The sequence below is a fragment of the Mytilus californianus genome, unplaced genomic scaffold (assembly GCF_021869535.1).
Source record: "Mytilus californianus isolate M0D057914Y unplaced genomic scaffold, xbMytCali1.0.p SCAF_3, whole genome shotgun sequence".
Lineage (NCBI taxonomy): Eukaryota > Metazoa > Mollusca > Bivalvia > Mytilida > Mytilidae > Mytilus > Mytilus californianus.
In genome coordinates this window covers 25,273,581-25,293,902 of record NW_026262679.1, presented here as the reverse complement: position 1 = coordinate 25,293,902, position 20,322 = coordinate 25,273,581, and the positions used below count along the sequence as shown (strand labels likewise).

General features: G+C 30.8%; 1 protein-coding gene across 1 annotated transcript; it reads left to right on the top strand.

Annotated features, from left to right (window-relative positions):
• The first annotated feature begins 1,365 nt into the window (after positions 1 to 1,365).
• LOC127734210 (uncharacterized) lies at positions 1,366 to 18,518 on the top strand. Its single transcript, XM_052243964.1, has 14 exons — positions 1,366 to 3,493; positions 4,350 to 4,636; positions 5,210 to 5,312; positions 5,875 to 6,104; positions 6,990 to 7,118; positions 7,890 to 8,057; positions 9,606 to 9,742; positions 11,087 to 11,189; positions 11,635 to 11,718; positions 13,111 to 13,291; positions 14,054 to 14,143; positions 14,573 to 14,702; positions 15,178 to 15,240; positions 17,839 to 18,518. The coding sequence occupies exons 1-14, from the start codon at positions 3,322 to 3,324 to the stop codon at positions 18,044 to 18,046; spliced, it is 2,085 nt and encodes a 694-aa protein (XP_052099924.1). The 5' UTR covers positions 1,366 to 3,321; the 3' UTR covers positions 18,047 to 18,518.
• The last annotated feature ends 1,804 nt before the right edge of the window (positions 18,519 to 20,322 follow it).

Sequence of the window (20,322 nt, the reverse complement as noted above, 5' to 3'; positions counted from 1 at the left end):
TACGCGGATTATTCAGTGTGCACCACATTTTTGATGTTATTTCTTCATAGGCAGAAAAAATATTACAGTCATTCCTTAATTAATCGACTACTATCCACACTGATCTGTGTCCACACTTTTATATATATACACATGTATATATATAAAAAAAAATAACTAAAACTTTCAAGCCACATGCAAAGCCTTAGAGGTAATGGTAACATAGATTTATTGACTAAACTACTAGTATTGTGCCTTGTTATGACACGGCTGCACCATGTAAAGCTTAGAAAGTTATAAAAAAAATCAGGTTATGTTTGCAGGGTTACGTTGTTCAATAGATACCATGTTAACATATATGTTATGAGGTTATTCTATTTAAACAGTGTAACATATTAGTATATGGTATGGGGTTATCTTATTCAAGTAAGTTAACATAGAAATGATGAAGTTTTATTATATGGTATAGAGTCATCCTATTCAAATAGCGTAACACATTTAAAAAGATAATGTTAGCATTTAGTATGGGGTTATCTTATTGAAGTGCATAACACAGGTATTTCGGTTTTGACACAGAGGCTTAATATTGTCCAATCATTGTCTTTCTTATATAAATATTTTAAAAAAAATACCCAATAATTTCAAGCCACATGCATCTATAAAGTCTAGAGGTCATTTTATCATAAAGTTATTGATTAATCTTTTATGTCTTGTATTGATACGTCTGCAGCATGTGAAGCTAAGAAAGATTCAGGTAAGTTAAAAGTGTATGCATTAACAGTACCTTAGTTGATATTACTACCGAGTTTCCCAGCTAATTTTCAAAACTAAAAATACACAAAAAGCACATGTTTTTGTCGCTTGTTGTATGCTGAACTTTTCTCTTCACCATTTCTGGAATTTGTACAATCTCATGTTTCGGCACAGATCGGCACATGGCATATATATGGCAATCATGATTTTCAACACATCAGTACGATATAACTTTGTAAATACCAAGGATTTGTATAGTACTTTACTATACAAATCCTTGTAAATACCATTTAATACTAATCATAAATAATTCACATTTAATGATTTATCATCTACCCCCCCCCCCCCCCCCCCCCCAAAAAAAAAATATAGATGTATAATTGATAAATACTCTGAAAATACATGTACTCTGTATTTGAATAAAATAGGGTGCGAAAAAAATCATGGGTCGAAATTGTTGGGTAAGAATGCGTAGGGTGCGAATGTGTTTTGAGAATCAATGTGTTTTAGATGCTAATTCGGACCCGTGAAATATCCCTATGACCAGACTCGCGTAAATTCGGATTGTTGCGACGGATACTTGATCCCTAGTTGATTTAAAGAAAAACACACATGTAATTATAACATAATAAATTATGCCTTTAGATTGGAACCATTTTACCAAAACCCATCCCCATATATGCGGATTGAGCGAAACCTATAAAGCCTGTTTCAGTGTCTGCCGATGAATTTAATATTTAACGTGTTATGGAAAACTGAGTTACATTATCTAAACATAAAATTAAATCTTTTGTGACAAACGTCAAGGGAATTTTGAAATTAATTTACACCGTACTTTAAACAGCTTTTTTAACTGCAAAACGCGCACTCTCTCGCTCAGCTGTAGTGGAATATTGTCCGGAATTGTTTCAAACGTTTTGAACCGGAAGTTGTGGAATTTATTTGCCATTTAATCATTTTCACTTTCACTTTCACTTTCACTTTCATTATGATTTAAACTCGAGACGTTTTTACAATGATGACTCTAAGTCTGGATAAATTACATTCAAGACCAGTTAGTGGCATCAATCCTAACAGGAAACGGGTGCAAGACTAAGTCCAACTATTGGAGAGAACTAGTAGTGCTGTCAACCATTTGATCACACACGGAAGTGTTATTTATTTACTCAAAAATATTAAAATGAAAATATATACACATGTTGAGAAAAAATAAAGCTGCAAATAAAAAATCTTGACCAAAAAACATAAAAAAAAAATACAGATGCTTGACATTTTTTTATATAGATTAGACCGTTGGTTTTCCCTGTTTGAATGGTTTTACACTAGTAATTTTTGGGGCCCTTTATAGCTTACTGTTCAGTGTGAGCTAAGGCTCCATGTTGAAGGCCGTACCTTGACCTATTATGGTTTATTTTTATAAATTGTTACTTGGATGGAGAGTTGTCTCATTGGCACTCACACCACATCTTCCTATATCTATATTTTAGCAGCTTTACTTTATTTAGTGTAAAATTCATAGTGCCTAAAATATAGTGCAAGTGTGACGGGATTGCTTCCCTTAGAAAACTTAGTAGATACTTAGTCAGCCGTAAGCGGTTGAGCTAAGGAACTACTTCTTTAGCTCAGTTGGTTAACACACTATCTTTTAACACAGAGGTCCCGGGTTTGAGTCCCGGTGAAGACTCATGAAGACTCATGAAGAATCATGCTCTCCGATTATATTGGCGCCTAACAATAAAAACCTAGGTTACAAGAATTACCTAGCCAGGGAAATATATATATATATAAAAGATGAAGATATCATCATTATAGTGTATATTGACTCTTGAGGTTGGGGAAGTGTGACGGGATTGCTTCCCTTAGAAAACTTAGTAGATACTTAGTCAGCCGTAAGCGGTTGGGGCTAAGGAAGTACTTCTACAGCTCAGTTGGTTAACACGCTGCCTTGTAACATGGTTCAAGTCCCAGTGGAGACATATTATTTTGCAAGAAGAATCATGCTCTACAGTTACACAACATATGACCGTCAAAACATGATAACCAAGTCACTTCTGATCAGATGAGTTTTATTTAGTTTCCATCAAAACATGTATTATTATTGCACTTAAACGGTTTGTGCAGTAATGGTTTCCACTAAAACTAAATTTAAATGTTATTAGTTTTTTCAACTGGTATAGAATTGTATACTTGTTTTGTACACTACTCAGTACTGCATCAAGATCTATTTACAACTAATACTACATCAAATTATAGTTTGTGGAGTAATAAATGAATCTTGCTTTCTGTTGGTGTGTTCGTTTATCATCTATCTAAATTGACTCCTTAAGTATTCTTAAACCTGTAAATGAATATAAGTAAAACTTTACACAGTGGTAAACAAAACTTTATGAGTATTTAATTGAAACATTATTAAACAACCGAAAATACCTTTTTTATTGGCTGTGAACTGCGTGTCAGTATCTGCAAGTACTCTTAGATATTTACATCATGTACATTGGCAATTATACCACAAATTCTTATTTTTATATTGACACTATGCATGTATAATATAATGGAAGACACATTAAAATTTATTTTATTTATTGTAGAATGAAGAGAATACGCTTCACTAAGAAGCCCCCAAAGATTAAGAAGATAGTATATGATGGAAAAAGACCACAAACAAAATATGTTAGGCTAGATGCTTCATTATCCAGCAAACAAGAAGATACTGTTATTGAAACAGATCGTGATGAAATTTTTAAACAAAAACTGGATATAAGTAAGTTTGAGAGAGGCTATAGGTAAATTGTTGCTTTAAAAAAATGATTTTTACTGGATCACCAGTAAGTTATCATAAGGAACTATGTTGCCCCCTTTTTTACATCTTTAAACATACTGATACACTTGTGTAGGCAATTAAGAAATTAAGAAATATCTAATAACATTTCTGGTTAAAATGTACTATACATACAGGTTTTTGCAGGGTTTGAATGTGAATACATATTATTCATTACAGCTGAACAGTAAGCAAAAAAAAATTAGGGACTTATAAACCCAATATTATACCTTATTCGTTCCTGAACACAAAGTTGTGAGTTAAAACCCTGTTTTTGTGGTTGCACTGGACTTCAACTTTAATTTACTATGATTGTTAGTTTTCACATTAAAGGTTTTCTTGATTTAAAATCTAGCGGCCATGAAATAGTCCAAGAGTCCTTTAAAGTGGCATTCCAACACCAATGACTAATAAATGAAGATAAAAACTTAATACTATATATATGCTTATATTGAAAAGGTTAATTTTTACATAATTTTCATGCATTATATATATGGCTTTTGTTAATATTACAAATTTAAAAAAAGTCAGTTTTCATAGTTGCTATGGTTTATTGAATATACTTTACAAACTAGTATTGCCAATAGACCTTAATTTTTCCTCAATTTTTAGACTAGATTTTGTTAATACATTAGAAGTTTCAATAATGATATGAGATTCTAGGAACAAAAATTAGGTTTTGGGCTCTTAGTAACAGTAAGCATTCTACAGATCTAGCTTTTACTAGATCTTATATTTATATTTTTATCTAGAATTTTGTATTGAAGGGATATAAAACCTTTTTATTTTTCTTATGCAGATTTAGAACTTATAAATGAAGATCATCTTGACCAAGAAGTACCAGCTAAAAATAGTTATGCAGGAAAGAAAAAAAAGCTCATTGAAGCATGGGAGGGATTAAGAGAAGGCCTGATATTGACTAGACTACAGGAGCTTAGTCCAGCAACGCATGAGTGTGGGTTTTGTGATGATGTACAACCCAACATTATTATTTGTCAAGATTGTGGGCCTCAGGCATATTATTGTTCAAGTTGTTGTGAGAGAGTACACAGAAATATCTTATTTCACAAACCACACCAATGGAAGGCAAGTCCAAATTATTTTACCTTTTAAACGGATGTTCTTTCGAAAAATAAAACTGCTTTAAAGATAAAAGTCTCACAATTGAATTTTAAAATACCCAAACTCACTGACTTGAAATACCTCAAGTAATCAAAAATGAGACTAGTTTTAAAATTTTATATTGCATGTACAAAATTATTCAATGTCAAAGTCTGCAGCATTTTGATATTTAATTGAAAATCTTTAGTACAAAACTGATTGAGTCAGGCAAACACAGAGCTATCAAACTATAACAACTATAACAAAACATCTATTTTGATCTAAATTAGAATAGGTCTGGGTAAGGTGACATATCTACCTGTGAACTGTTACCTTCAGAACTATCACATTCAAAATCTGGCTTAGCATTTTGGTCTAGAACAAAGCTTGATTTATATTCAAATTACATTAATATATTATTGTTCTGAATATGTATATTAATTTGCCGCTGGACATTAAGCAGCTATCCATTATCATCTACACAGTTAAATTATGTATTTGTCTTAACTTATAGTTTAGAGGATAACCAAAATTTCTATTTTTACTTTCTTTCCCTAGGGATCTATGTATGTACCAATAGAGCTAGTTAATGAGCTAACCAGAAAAGATCACAAATGTGACCAGGCATTTTTCAGCAACATTTATGCTGTTGATATGAAAGGTGTGTTTTTTTTATATCTGTTGTAATGTGTCTTGCTACATGTAGTACTTTGACACAAGTTACAATCATATAAATATATGTTAGATTTTTTTGTTATATATTATGAGATAAACCATTATAGGTAATGTTAAGAAAAGGAATTAAGTTCCAGTCTGCATGAGAATCAGGCAATGGGATAAACGTGACAAATAAAACCCATTCAAGTTAACATTTATTTGAGTTTATGATATGTAGTAATGCATGAAAATAACATGCATTTCCTTTACCAGTTCTGGTAATAGAAGATACAATTTGATTGAAATACACTAGAAACTAATATTCAATCAAGGGCAGATAAACTATGTCATTTTCTACCTTTTAACCAACACTTAAATTACAAGATCACAGGTCAAAAGATTCACCAATTTTTACTCAAGATATTTTTAGGCTAGGTTGGCAGATTGTTTTCTGACCATAATTTGTGTTTTTTTAAATTGCCTGATTCTTACAAAGACTGGCATTAAAAATACAATAGTATTAAAAACATCAGAATACTTTTATAACTTATCCTTTATTTATTTAGGAACACAACATATCTGCAAAATCCAGCTTTGTAGATGTGAAACTGCAGCAGCAACCCTATTACGGTACAATTTATGGCCAGCAACACCATCAAATCCTAGAATTGCCTTTGATATTCGTTTCATGGAGTTGCTCTCGGTATTACACCTGGAATGTCACCTGCCTACAAAATCTTTTTGTGATGCCTTGGGATTCTTAAAATCAAACTTTATAAATTTGGCTACAGATGATGTAAGTACTCTATTAAGTTTACCAATTATTGTTTATTTTTATCTCCCTTTGATAACTATTCTTCCATTTTAACCTATCCATTTGTCATATTGTGTAGTACATGTTTTATACTGTAACTTTATGCAATCTACAATATTTTTATTTTCCTTACTTACCCCACAATAAATAAAAGTGATTGAATTTTGTCATTTTCAGTCTTTCATGTTACTTCCCATCTAGTGAGAGTAAATTTAATCATCTGGTAATGAACATTTATTAGTGCTTAGCCAGGGAAATATTAGTACAATTTTTGTTTGAAGCATGACTGCCATACATATTTATTTTTAATAAATCCAAAATAAAAAGCATATGCATACATTGTTTTTATTATAAATTAGATTTTGTAAGTAACAATTCACCTTTGTCGTTTATACTGGAATTCTGTTAATTTCTGATATCCAGATTAGTAGAAGTTTTACTTAATAGATTCAATGGATATACTCCCAACTTGCAAAATGATAATGTAATGTTGGTTTTTTTTTACCAAAAACAGAAAAGAAACATCTCCAAAAGTACTGGCCAATTTTTTATCAGGCATGAGCTATTTCTTTCTGAAATCATTTAAGATGCAAACCAAATGCATTGAGGACAATATGATGGCGCCTAACCTTAGTAACATTTATATTGTTTATTCAATACACTTTCCAACTGTAATTAGCAAACTAAAACACAACAAGTTGACAAGATGTTGAGGTAAATCTAGGGAAAAACTCTAGGACTGATATTGATAAAAATGAATGATAACATGAAGTAAATATATATTGAATAGTAAGCCCTTGAGATAAATGATTGCAAAGTATATTTTTACTATGGAAATTATTATTGTAAAACATATTTACTTGGCAGGAAAAGAATATTTACCGTGCTGTTGTTGGTGATTGTTTGACAGAATACAATTATCACCGGTCCACATTGAACACTAGGCACACTATAACTGAATCATCTTTTACCAGAGAATGTCCAATATGCTTGAAGGTAATTAACACATAAAATAATTTTGTATTTAAAGGATTATTACCCGGAAGTGGCAATTTTGTTTAGGTTCTGTTCAGAAAGATGATTTGATAACTTTGAAAGTTTGTCCTTCTGGAGCACCTTATTTCATTCAAGCTTTTAGTGACATTTCTGTATTAGTTCTAATTGTGAATTAAGAGAATAATTTTTGCAGACTGTCTGTGATTGAAATGAGTAGTTAACAGAGGTACCCATACCAAAGAAAAATTGCATACATGGAGTGTTCTAATTTGATAAATTTTATGAAAGTTTTGACTAGATTTGTCACTAAGAAAACAATAGAAAGTCAACTACTTACTTAAGGTTACATGCACTCTTCATTACAAATGTTATTTTGTCAATTATACCCCAATGAAACAAGTATGTGGGGGTATATACATGTAAAGTAATTGCTTTTTTGGTTCATCCCCTTCTCCTTATCCGTCAGTTTGTGTCTATCTGTCTGTCAGTCTATTAATGAAAAAATTTAATGAACCTATTTATCGAACTATAGTCAATAATATGTTTCATGACTAGTAAAAGTTGTAATCTTAAATGTCATCTCACCTTATTTAATAGAAAAAAATAACAAGCTTGCTTAAGCTGATTCAGGTTACTTATTGTGAAATATTAACATCTTGGTATCAGTTTTATTTGGGTAAAAATATATATGCTATTAATTTTGTTTTCTGTAATAAAAGGGCATTATACTTGATGAAATGAAAAATAATAAAAAAAAATCTATTTTTATAGAACCCCCCAATAATCTCTATGGATGCTAATTTTGGTCTTGTACACAAACGGTCATCAGGTGAAGGTCATGGCAGACATTCTTCCAGACATAAAGACCTTTTTTTTAGAAACCATGACAACATGAAAAGTTTCATCGATGATTATTCTGTCCAGAAAGGTACTAATTATGTAAGTATTCCTAACTTCTATGTTGTATGCACCTCCTTTTTTTATTTTTAATTAAAAAAAAATTCCCATAGCCAATCATGAACTGGAAAATTTTCATTAAAAATTTATAACCCACTACTTTGAATACTTTTCGAAGTCATTTGTCCATCTGCTGTAAACTATTTCAAAGATATTCTCCTTTGAGACTGAACCATTTTTAAAAAAACATTTTAAAAATGGAATGATCCTAATGACGGTATATAGTATAAAGTTTGTGGTTTATTTTTTTTCCTAAAAAAACATGGCAGCCATGGCTTAAAATAGAATCATGGGTAAAATGCAGTTTTTGGCTTCTATCTAAAAAATTAAAGCATTTGGAGCCAAACTATCAGTCAAGAAGTGTGCATAAGGTTAAAATCTACCATGTACCTTTTAAACAAAATGGAGAAAAATTTTTGGGTAATAGTTTCTGAATTGATAAATTTTAGGAAATTTGGCAGTATTTGGTAATTATCTTAAATATAAATATAAATAAAGGTAAATTGTAATCAGCAAAAATGTTCAACAATCAAAGATCTACAAATAAGTCCTATGCTCAAAATTGTATATTGATCCCTTTAGGAGTTATTGTCCTTTAAAGCCAATTTTACACAATTTGCTCATTTTTTTTTTTTTAATTGTGAAAAAACATTCTCTTCCAAAACTACTATGACAAATGTTATCCAAACCTAGGCTGGATGTTTCATACATGCTTAGTGTGTGATTTTTTTCTGTTCATGAAAAAACCTGGTCACCAGGGCTAAAAATAGGATACTAAAGCTTTTGAGAAAAACTGAAGCTTTTGAGAAAAACTGATGGAGTATTAAGTTGAGATCTACCTGCCATGAAATTGTCAGCGTAATCAGATAACTTATTTTTGAAGTAAGTGCCACTGAATTGATGTTCTAAAGGAAATTAGTTAGTTTTTGTTTATATTATTTAATAGACAATATTTATTAGCACAAACACATTTACATTAAATGGTTATGACATACAGTATTAAGGCAATAAACTGACAATAGTTGAATTGATTATAATTATATTAGAGCGACAGTGGTATTCACAGCGGAAAAAAAAAGACTATAAATATGTGTGTATCGACAGTTAACACATTATTAATGTTCATGAACAAAAAAAAGAACACAAACAAAAATTAAGTTGCATATTAAAAGAAACACAAGTTATGCAGATGTTCTCAATAAAAAACAATCATTAATATTCTTTATGGTGATTTTTATAATGACTGGCAGACTGCTATTTAAAAGTGCAGTCATATGCCTCAGTGTTATAGCTGACTGCAATTTAATAAAATTGAAATTAAGATTTTTATTAATATTTTGTATATAGGTATCCCTCAATGATGTATAGTATGGACAGACTGAGAAGAAAATATTATTATATATAGATGGAGATTATTTTCTCTGTATTAAACATACTGCTATGAAGACCTCTTACTTTTTTTCTTTATTTATAGTTTATTTTTCCTTCCTTTTAATCAATAAGTTGCTTCAACTTTTTATTTTGCCACAGGAATGTTCCAATTTTCAAGCAGGAGACAACATTCGATCCAAGATCAAGAATGGCAAACTGGATGTCACAGGTGTCTTTGGTAGTGTTTGCAAACATGATATTCCATTCCATTTTATGGACCTGTCTCATGGTGAAAGGTAACACACTAAGAAGTATGACCTGAATTCAGATAAAACCTTTCAACTGTCTATCTATCTGAAATCCCTCCCCAACATAGCCATGTAAGGTAAAATTGTAATATTGGATCTGCTGTATCATTACTGCAGATTAATGTTTTTGTTACTTATGACACATTGCTTAGGTTGTGATCTTTGTATTTAAGTAGTGAAGAGAGAGATCTATTTCTCATTTCTTCCTTAAATTGTGCCTACTTTAACCTTATTGTGTAGTTTAAACCTTTTTCATTTAATTACAACGCATTGAACCAATGCCTGGTAAATCTTCAATATCATATAATCCTAAAGTGGATACCTCAAAATGCAGGGTTGTTACAATAAAAAGCACAAAATGTGAAAGTAGTTATAACAAAAACACTTTAGGGATTGCTGCAGTAATGTAAGGAGATCAACATAATTTGTGTCTATGGTATATTTTTTATAAATAGTGGATAAGGAAACAAGAAATATTAACATTTTTACTGCAAGAGTATTTTACTATTTTTAATAAACAGCAATTATTATGAATAAGAAGATGTGGTATTAGTGGTACTGAGACAACTCTCCATCCAAGTCACAATTTATAAATAGTAAACAATTATAGGTCAAGGTACGGCTTTCAACACAGAGCCTTGGCTAAAACTGAACAGCAAGCTATAAAGGGCCCCAAAATGACCAGTGTAAAACAATTCAAACTGGAAAACTTATCTAATCTTTATAAAAAACGAGAAATGAGGAGTAATTATGAACCACAACAACAAACAACAACCACTGAACATCAGGCTCCTGACTTAGAACAGGTGCGTAAAAATGCAGCAGGTTTAAACATTTTAACATGTACCAACCTTCACCCTAATCTGAGATAGTAGTGTAACATAAAAAAAAAACACTATAAGATATCAATTGAAAGGCTTAATTTTGTTGTTAGGCGTACATAAACATTTTTTTACGTAATATTAAATTTGTTGTTCACAGTACGAGTACAGAAGTAAAAATGTATTGTCATACTAAATAGTTGTGTAAGGTGGTACCAATTAAAAATAGTGAAACAAGATATAACACAAAATAAGTAAACATTGAATTACAGAAATTCATAACAAATTGTGTCAACAGGTTAAAATTAATACAAAAGTACAATTTTAGAGTACTCAGAATTACTAAAATCAAGTTGAAAGCCAAAAACTATTAATAAAAAAAATCATGCATCAGATAGATATATCATTTTACATTCATGATCTGACAAACTGGCATCTTTTTGTGAGACAATTATTGCACATTGTATAGAAAATTATTACATTAAAATTTGATTTTAAACCATTTTTTCAGACTTAGCTATCCAGTTTACATTTTGAAGTGTTTATTAGAAACCAGAACTGATAACCTTGTAGTTATGTACGATATTGCATGTATGCTGCACAAACATTTGAAGGTAAAATCTCTATAATGCTAACTATTTATCATTTCTTTACCATGAGGCTGTATCTCATTTACTAAAATATAGAATAATCTTTATATATAAGCAATCAACTCGAATATGGAATCAAGGTGCTAATACTAATATCAAAATAAACTTCAGCAAACACTGACATTTTGCTAATCCATGTTTTGATCTGTGTTGTTTTAAAAAGATTTATCAATAAGAAACGTCTTACCATCTCAATTTGTAAAAGCAGTTTATGATTTTCCAAGTTATTATAAAAATTTGCACTGTTACATTTTTGGGGGATATTTTACACTAGTGATTAATGGTATGTCTGAAGATATACATACTGATATTCAATGTACACTTACAATTCATCTTTCAAAATATTTTATACTGCCTTAACCATGATAGGATCATACAAAATTACTAAAATTTATCATTTCTTTTTCAGAAGAACAATTGTGAAGAAATGCTAGAAAAGTGTACATTTGCTATTCCTGTCTTTCACAGCTTTGCACACAACATGGCTTGTCAGGTAAACAATTATAACATGTTACGACTGTAAAAATATAAATATAAGTGTTTATACATGTACTAATAGCAAAACATTTGGTATGAAATTAATGATAGCGATGAGAATAAAAATGTAACATAGATTGATAGATAGTTTAAACAAATTAGCATAAGAAAATAAAATAAATAGCCTAGAACAGTTGGTTCATGACACGATAAGAATAGATAATTGAAACTGTTTAGTGTTAAAGGGACATAACCCTAAAAGAAACTAAAGATGGCAAAATTTTGGTATAAAACTAAAGATAGCAATGAGAATAAAGATGTAACATAGATTGATAGATAGTTTAAACAAATAAGATAAGAAAATAAAAAAAAAGCCTAGAATAGTTGGTTCATGATACAATAAGAATAGATAATTGAAACTTGGAAAGTGTCAAAGGGACATAACCTGACCAAAAGTAGAAAACCGCCAAAGGCCATCAATGGGTTTTTTTGATGCAGTGAGAAAATTGTGTAATGACAGTAGTGCTTCAGATTGCAAAATAAATGTTGTAAAAGTGTCAGTTCATATTTGTGAAAGGGACATACATTTATAGTTGAAAGCAAAAGGTAAAATCTTATTATACCCCTGCTTATAATAGGGAGTATACTACTTAAACCCAGTCTGTCTATCCATCCGTCTTTCTGTGAATCAGTCAATTCCATTAAATTTTTGTCTCATTTTATTAGGAACTACATATCTTGGCTGTTTGAAATTTAGAATAAAGGTTCATATGGTGAGCTATTCAATGTGATACATTTTCAGATTCATCCTCAACAACTTCTTGTTTACCATATACTTTTGCAGGGGTATCATAAGTAAGCAGTAGCTGTCTGGCTTTTTTTTTTCAATGAAGAGATAAGTTAATTTATCCTCAAGTCACTGAATATTATGTCTTAATTCTGGTACCAACAGCTAATTTCCAAAAAGCGTTAGAACATAAAACTGTTGACTGAAAAGACAAAATTTTACAAGTGAATTTAACATTAGAATATCATGTTTTTAATTTTGAAAATTAATTATAAATAAGTTTAACTTGACAGGTACAGTAAGATTGATATGTTTGAAATTGATTAACTTTCATGATTGTATTATAACAGATATACATTTGAATATTCATTGGACTACCCAAATTAATGATCATTCATTATGTATTATAGAAGTCTAATGAATATTTTTATGATTGATATTTTAAATTTAAGGTTGTGATGAGGGGCTGTGACTATACATACCCATTAGATATTGAAAATAAGTAGTTGCCAGTTTGCATAGAAAATGTTTATAAATTTCATTTGTCATCTTTGTTGAATAAGCAGACATATGATTTTGGTGCAGAACCTCAAGTTTTATTTACCTCATTGTTTTCTTTAGTTGTCCTATGGTCAACGATTTGTAACAGGTACAGGATTGACAGATGGTGAAGGCATAGAGAGGTTGTGGTCTTATCTAAGGGGATTTAGAAAAATCACAAAGGAAATGTCCCTTAATAACAGACAAGATCTTTTGACAGAGGCAATGCTGCACCATAGTGAAAAAACTATATACAGTTTAGGTAAGTGTGCACTTTTTTGCATTTATTTATAGTAAATAGACGATGATTTTTAGAAGATTATGAAGTGAAACCATTAGAACGTTTTTGTACATATAACTTTTTATCCTCTCATTTTTCATGTAGCCTGTGCTGGCAGAGGCATCATAAGGGGATCACTTCACGTAATCTTGCATTTTTGTTGTTGTCCATGTCATTGGCATCACAAATATTTTCTCAACAACTACATTTGGCACACTCTTGCTATTTGAATCAAAACTAAATCCCAATGTTCTCTACAGTGTGTATTGATGTAATTGCTGTTGAAAAACTAGGGGTTTTTGGGAACATATGTCTCCCATCACATAGAAGACCTTCATCTACTGCATTTTATGGAAAAGGGTAAAAACAAAACAAAACAAAAAAACAATTACCGGTAAATGTCTTACTTTGGAAACCTTAATTATTCAGACATTGACAGTATACAATTGCTTCACACATAAAGGTACATTGCAATGGGAGATCAATTGAACTTAACTGGATTATTAAGGGTTACATAATATACATTATTATTACTGATTGGTGCTATTGAATGATGACGTTAAATACAAATACGCACTGCTTATACATCTTCTACAGGATACCAAATACCAAGAAATAAACATACCCTATTCTAATGTCATGTCGATCTGACTAGATGTAAATTTATTACAACTTATGAAAATAAGTTGCCCTTTGTTTGGGCATACATTTATTCATGTTTAAATGTTTTATCTAATTTTTCAGGGACAAGAATGATAACCAGACTAGAAAAATGTGACACAATCATAGAGAACACAGAAAAAGTTATTCAAGATATCCTAATAGAGTTAGAAGGTAATTTCTACAGATATTTTTGCACGTGTTTTAGCTAAAGTGGCTATACATACTGCTCTGTAAACTTTTAAGATTTTAATATTCTGCAGAAACCATTAGTCCTTAAAGAACTAAAATTACAGGAATGGTCTTGGAGATGTTTCAAAAATTGCTTTCGGATATTTGAAGGAAACAACACTTTTGGTTAGATAGATAATTTTTTATGGGCCAATGAGCAAAACTTTACACTAATGCTCTTTTTCTTGTCTTTCACAGAGAATTTTCATTTCACTCTGATTTATGATCAAATATGGCCGTCATAGAAAAATTTTTTCACTTGGATAGAATCTTTAACTTCCTTGAAAGATTTCCTTGAAATATTTCTTTTAATTGTTTTAAATCTTTAATATATGAAAATTACATAAGGGGATAATTCCTTGTATACTCCAGAATCTGAAGAAGCAGTAATTGATTGGCAGATGGAATGGAAGTTGCAATGTCATATTAAAGGACGAAAAAATGTTTTTCTGACAGTTGATGAACAATATGCTGAAAGCTTAGACAACCTGGAAGAAAAGAAGTAATTATATCTTCATATGATTCATCTCTTGTAGCTAGAACACTCTGTCTATTTTTTAGACGGAAATGTTTAATTTATTGTTGGAGGGACCTGGAGTGCCAGAGAAACTGACCTTTGAATAACTACTTAGACCACTTTGCCACCAAGTTTTTTAGTATTACTTTTGTAAGAAACAGCTAGTATCCTTACTTCAGAAAAATAAACCATGAAAATTAATACATTCCTATATTTAATTCCTACTTTCTACTCATGGAATTTAATTGTCCTAGTGCTCATTATGATTGTTCAAAATTAAATCATTCAGTTGGATGTCTACAGTTTCAAATTTATTAATGATGAACAATTTATAGTAAAGAAGAAAAAGCTGTTTAAAGAATTATCTTTTCAAATTTTCCATAATTAAAATATATTTATTTATGAGATTTATAAAAATAGTGATGTACTGTTTTATTAATAAAATTATTTTCTTTTTCAGACAGCTTTTAAAAACTGCAGATACAGTTAGTTCAAGAAAAGACCTTGAAAAGAATATTGAAAGGTTTGTACTTTTGATTACAGTACATTAAAGATTGTGTTATTGACTACAGATATGTTTAGATTAAAGATATGAAATTTGGCCATTTTGTTTCTATTGATTATATAATAATTAAGGGTTTGTGATCAATATTGTGACTTCCCTAAAAGAACTTGAAAGCTAATGACGCAAGGATATGTTGCTCACAGATTGAAGTCTTCACATTTTAAGTTTTAAGGTCATCCCAAATAATGACCATTTTTTACCTTTTACAAGTAACACTGCCAATGGCTAGCAAGAGGCAGGAATTGCTGGACAACTGAAATTAACCCTTAGTTTATTGAAGGGCTCCATAATGCTAGTGCTTGTGAAGTATTTTAGTGTATTTCAGTTAAATGATTGATTGATGGATGGATATTTGTCTAGTGTCCAGTGGCTATTCAGATGCATATTCAGGATGAGAACATGATATAATCTCATTCTTTCAATTTTTCTTTACAATGTTTTTGACACCTTGAGTATGAATTAAGGATAAACGTCTTTCATATTAATTTCTTTAACTTCACCAATAAATAAATCTGTCATAACTATTTTAAAATCAATTGTCACTTAATAAGATTAACAACTATTTTCTTTTGACATTTAAAATGTTTAAATTTGTAGAACCATATCTTTTCTAAAAGTTCAATTTCTAAATAAAATGATAGATAAAATTATTAGTCCAAATTAACCTAGTGACACATTGTTGTCCTTTGTGTGCCTTGTTATCTTGTTGCAGGTTGGGTTTCTGTCCCTCAATTCTCTCCTTTTCAGCTCACCTGGCCCAAAGGGCCAAGTGAGCTTTTCTCATCACTTGGCGTCCGTCGACCGTTGTCGTCGTCGTCCGTCGTCGTTAACTTTTACAAAAATCTTCTCCTCTGAAACTACTTGGCCAAATTAAACCAAACTTGGCCACAATCATCATTGGGGTATCTAGTTTAAAAAATATGTCCGGTGACCCGGCCAATTAACCAAGATGGCCACCATGGCTAAAAATAGAACATAGGGGTAAAATGTAGATTTTGGCTTATATCTCTGAAACCAAAGCATTTAGAGCAAATCTGACATGTTGTAAAATTGTTTATCAGGTCAAGATCTATCTGCCCTGAAATTTTCAGATGAATCCGACAACCCGTTGTTGGGTTGCTGCCCCTGAATTGGTAATTTTAAGGAAATTTTGCCATTTTTGGTTATTATCTTGAATATTATTATAGATAGAGATAAACTGTAAACAGCAATAATGTTCAGCAAAGTAAGATCTACAAATAAGTCAACTTGACCAAAATGGTCAGTTGACCCCTTAAGGAGTTGTTGCCCTTTATAGTCAATTTTTAACCATTTTTGTAAATTTTTGTAATCTTTTACAAAAATCTTCTCCTCTGAAACTACTAAGACAAATTTAACCAAACTTGTCCACAATCATCATTAGGGTATCTTGTTTAAAAAATGTGTCCGTTTACCCCGCCCACGAAACAAGATGGCCAACATGGCTAAAAAATAGTACATAGGGAAAAAGGCAGTTTTTGGCTCATATCTCTGAAACCAAAGCCTTTAGAGCAAATCTGACATGGATAAAATTGTTCATTAGGTCAAGATCTATCTGCCCTGAAATTTTCAGACCAATCAGGCAACACGTTGTTGGGTTGCTGCCCCTGAATTGGTAATTTTAAGAAAATTTTGCAGCTTTTGGTTATTATCTTGAATATAATTATAGATAGAGATAAATTGTAAACAGCAATAATGTACAGCAAAGTAAGATCTACAAATAAGTCAACATGACCAAAATTATCAATTGACCCCTTAAGGAGTTATTGCCCTTTATAGTCAATTTTTTACAATTTTCATAAATTTTGTAAATTTTTGTAAATTTTTACAAAATATTTTCCACTGTAACTACTTGGCCAAGTTCATTATAGATAGAGATAATTGTAAGCAGCAAGAATGTTCAGAAAAGTAAGATCTACAAACACATCACCATCACCAAAACACAATTTTGTCATGAATCCATCTGTGTCCTTTGTTTAATGTGCACATAAACCAAGGTGAGCGACACAGGCTCTTTAGAGCCTCTAGTTTCTTTTCACTCTAAGGGTTTTCTTGTACATCTTGATACCCTAATAAGAATTTGATGAGTTTAATATGTTTTTAAAATTAAAAAATGGAAGTTTTTTTTATTTTTTAAGGACTTATCATATTTTACTTTGGAAATTTAAAGTTGAGAGATCAATTTTATCTACAATGAAATATTTGTGAACTTTTGAATCTGCAATACTAGTATATTCTACATATCATGTGTGTCAAAGGTAAGTGTTTTGCATGTTAAAATTTTGGCATGTTTAATAGAGGGTGGTCACATTTTTTTAATTTTTTTTGGGGGGGGGGGGGGGGGATGAAATACAAATAGTGAAATATTATTGGAGGATCAAGAAAGTTTTATATGTTTGATTTCAAAATGACCAGCAACCCCCTCCCTGTCGCAGGTAAAAAAAGATAAGTTCTTAAATTGCTATCAGATAACTTTTTTTGAGATGAGCCAAATTTTGAGAAAAAGAAATGAATCCTCCATATTATTATATTTGATAGGTTATCAAAGATTTGTAATAATCTAAAAAGGAGGACAAGTTACAAAATCAATCTACAAGAAGAACCAGGAATTACTCTTCTATGTTCCATTAAGAAAAAGAAGAAACATTTTATTCTAAAGAAATTGAAAGATTTGGCAACAGATAGACAGTATTTGTCTAGTTGTATGAAAAAATATGCAGGTAAATTTACAATTGTGGAAGTATAAATAAATTGAGGTTATCTTGATATGGACAGATTGACATCGTGAAATAACAAAGTTATGGGGTTCATAAAATGAGGGGGATTTTCCAGTTTTCAGACAATAACTCAAAAATGCTTTCGGCAGTTCTCATGAAACTTTGGAGAATTGTTTATATCTATTGATGTTAGCTCCCTTTAGACTTTTAGAATTTTTAGATTTTACGTTTCCGAGTTATGGAGTTTTATTCATTAAAAAAGGGGGGATTTTCCAGTTTTCGGACAATAACTCAAAAATGCTTTCAGCAATTCTCAGTAAACTTTGGTGAATTGTTTATATCTATTGATGTAAGCTCCCTTTTGAATTTCATAAATTTCAAATATGACATTGAGAAGAAATTGAACTTTATTCTTTGAAATTGTGACAGGCGTATCATGCGCTCATGGCGCAGCTGTTAATTCAAATCTGTGTTTGCAGCTTCTTCATGTTTTCGTTTCTATTCTTAAATATCAAAGTAGGGCTATTCTTAGCATTACAACATATAACGTATCTTCATGATTTTGTATTTAATATTTATATCAAATTTATGAACAAAAAATAAACAATCTTATTCATTCCCTTTTACTTTTATGTCATCAAAATCTGTAACCATTCTAGAGTAATGTCCCTTCCATGGCTTCCAAAACGGTCATATATTCCGGACTTGACCGAAATTTATATAAAAAGACCGGCTGCTCTCAGCCTCAAACGGTCAAATATCATAGGTTTGCCACTTTTTGTTATTCAAGGCATTTTCATAAAACGGTCATTTCACTTTTTTTACCAACTATCGATCAGTAAAAATGTCCGTTTGGGCATTATAGTTTATAATTGTGGCAATCTATTTCACAAAGATATTTCGGTCATATTTGGGTTAAATTAAATAGATGCAGCATATTTCATACTTTGAAGTGTCTCAGTTAGTCTAATCCTCTGGGTACACAAATGCACGGCTTGCTACATCAATAAAAAGTCGAAAAAAAATTTGTTCTTTTATTTAAAAAACAACAAGCTGTCAAACAATTATCCCTTCAATAAGTAATATTGAAGCCATAAATCATTTACTGATTACAGGTCATTATCTTTGATGAGAGACCTTAGCTTGTCTTAATCAATAGAATTGATGATGCATAACAATGAACATAAAGGTGATCAGGTAAACGAGGTCAAACATGTAAGCGTGTATGGAACAACATCCTATTTAATTACGCTTTGTAGATATTATTGTAAATGACCATTCAGTTTTTAAAAAATTTCCTTAGATTTTAAAATAATTTTTCAAATAAGAATATTTATAAATGAATTCGAATATGTATGATATTCATTATTATATTTAAAAACACTGTACATCGTGTTGAATACTGGGGTACGCTAAAGGGTATTCAAAGTTATTTTCTTACATTTCAGCGGGTTACATCTAATTAATTTAGTCTAAAAGATTGAAATTATAAGAAATACGTTAATAAATATGATTTGATGAAAAATTTGAAAAGGTTTTAAACGAATAATCGTCAGAACCACGTTGTTTGAACTAGTACACGTGTGCGCATGTGTCTATTGTCCGCTGGTGGGAAATTTAATTATGCATCCTAATTCTTCAATAATGCTAAAATTATCATTGATTCCTTTATCTAACGTTCATTTCGAGTATTTTCTTGAAGAAATAACTTGAAAAGGCTACTTAACTCAATCGTAAACTTACACGGATATTACGTATCCGTCTCTGATCCATGATTTACCATTGTCAAGTCAACATCCGGCATTAGGAAAATGTGATTTTAAAAACAAAAGTAAAGCTTTTGACAGCGTTATTTGGCACAAATAAAGAGTCTAAAGCGGAATAGGTACGCTGATGTTGCACACTTCCAATGCTGCACTTTCAATTTAACACTTTATGTCAGAACATCGAATTTATATCAAAGTAAAGTTTAAGATCGTTTTAATGTCAATCATAATTTGGTTATATCAATTTTATCATATATGATGGCCAGCTGATTATCATAGTTGCCTAATTTACTAAGTCTAAAGGGATTTAAAATCGGGATAAGATATGAAATGTCCGGCTGGCTCAACAAAATTTTGGAAGCCCTGGGACTCCCTTCATGATAAAACTTGCTAAATGCTAGTTTCCGTTCATCAATTTTAGTTTGCCTCAACTAAATGTTATGAAATTTCTACACAGTGCTTATTACCACAAAATACAGATCAAGAGTGAATTTTGGTGGTGTCACTTGGACAGTTCTAGAGTTATGCCACTTTATAAA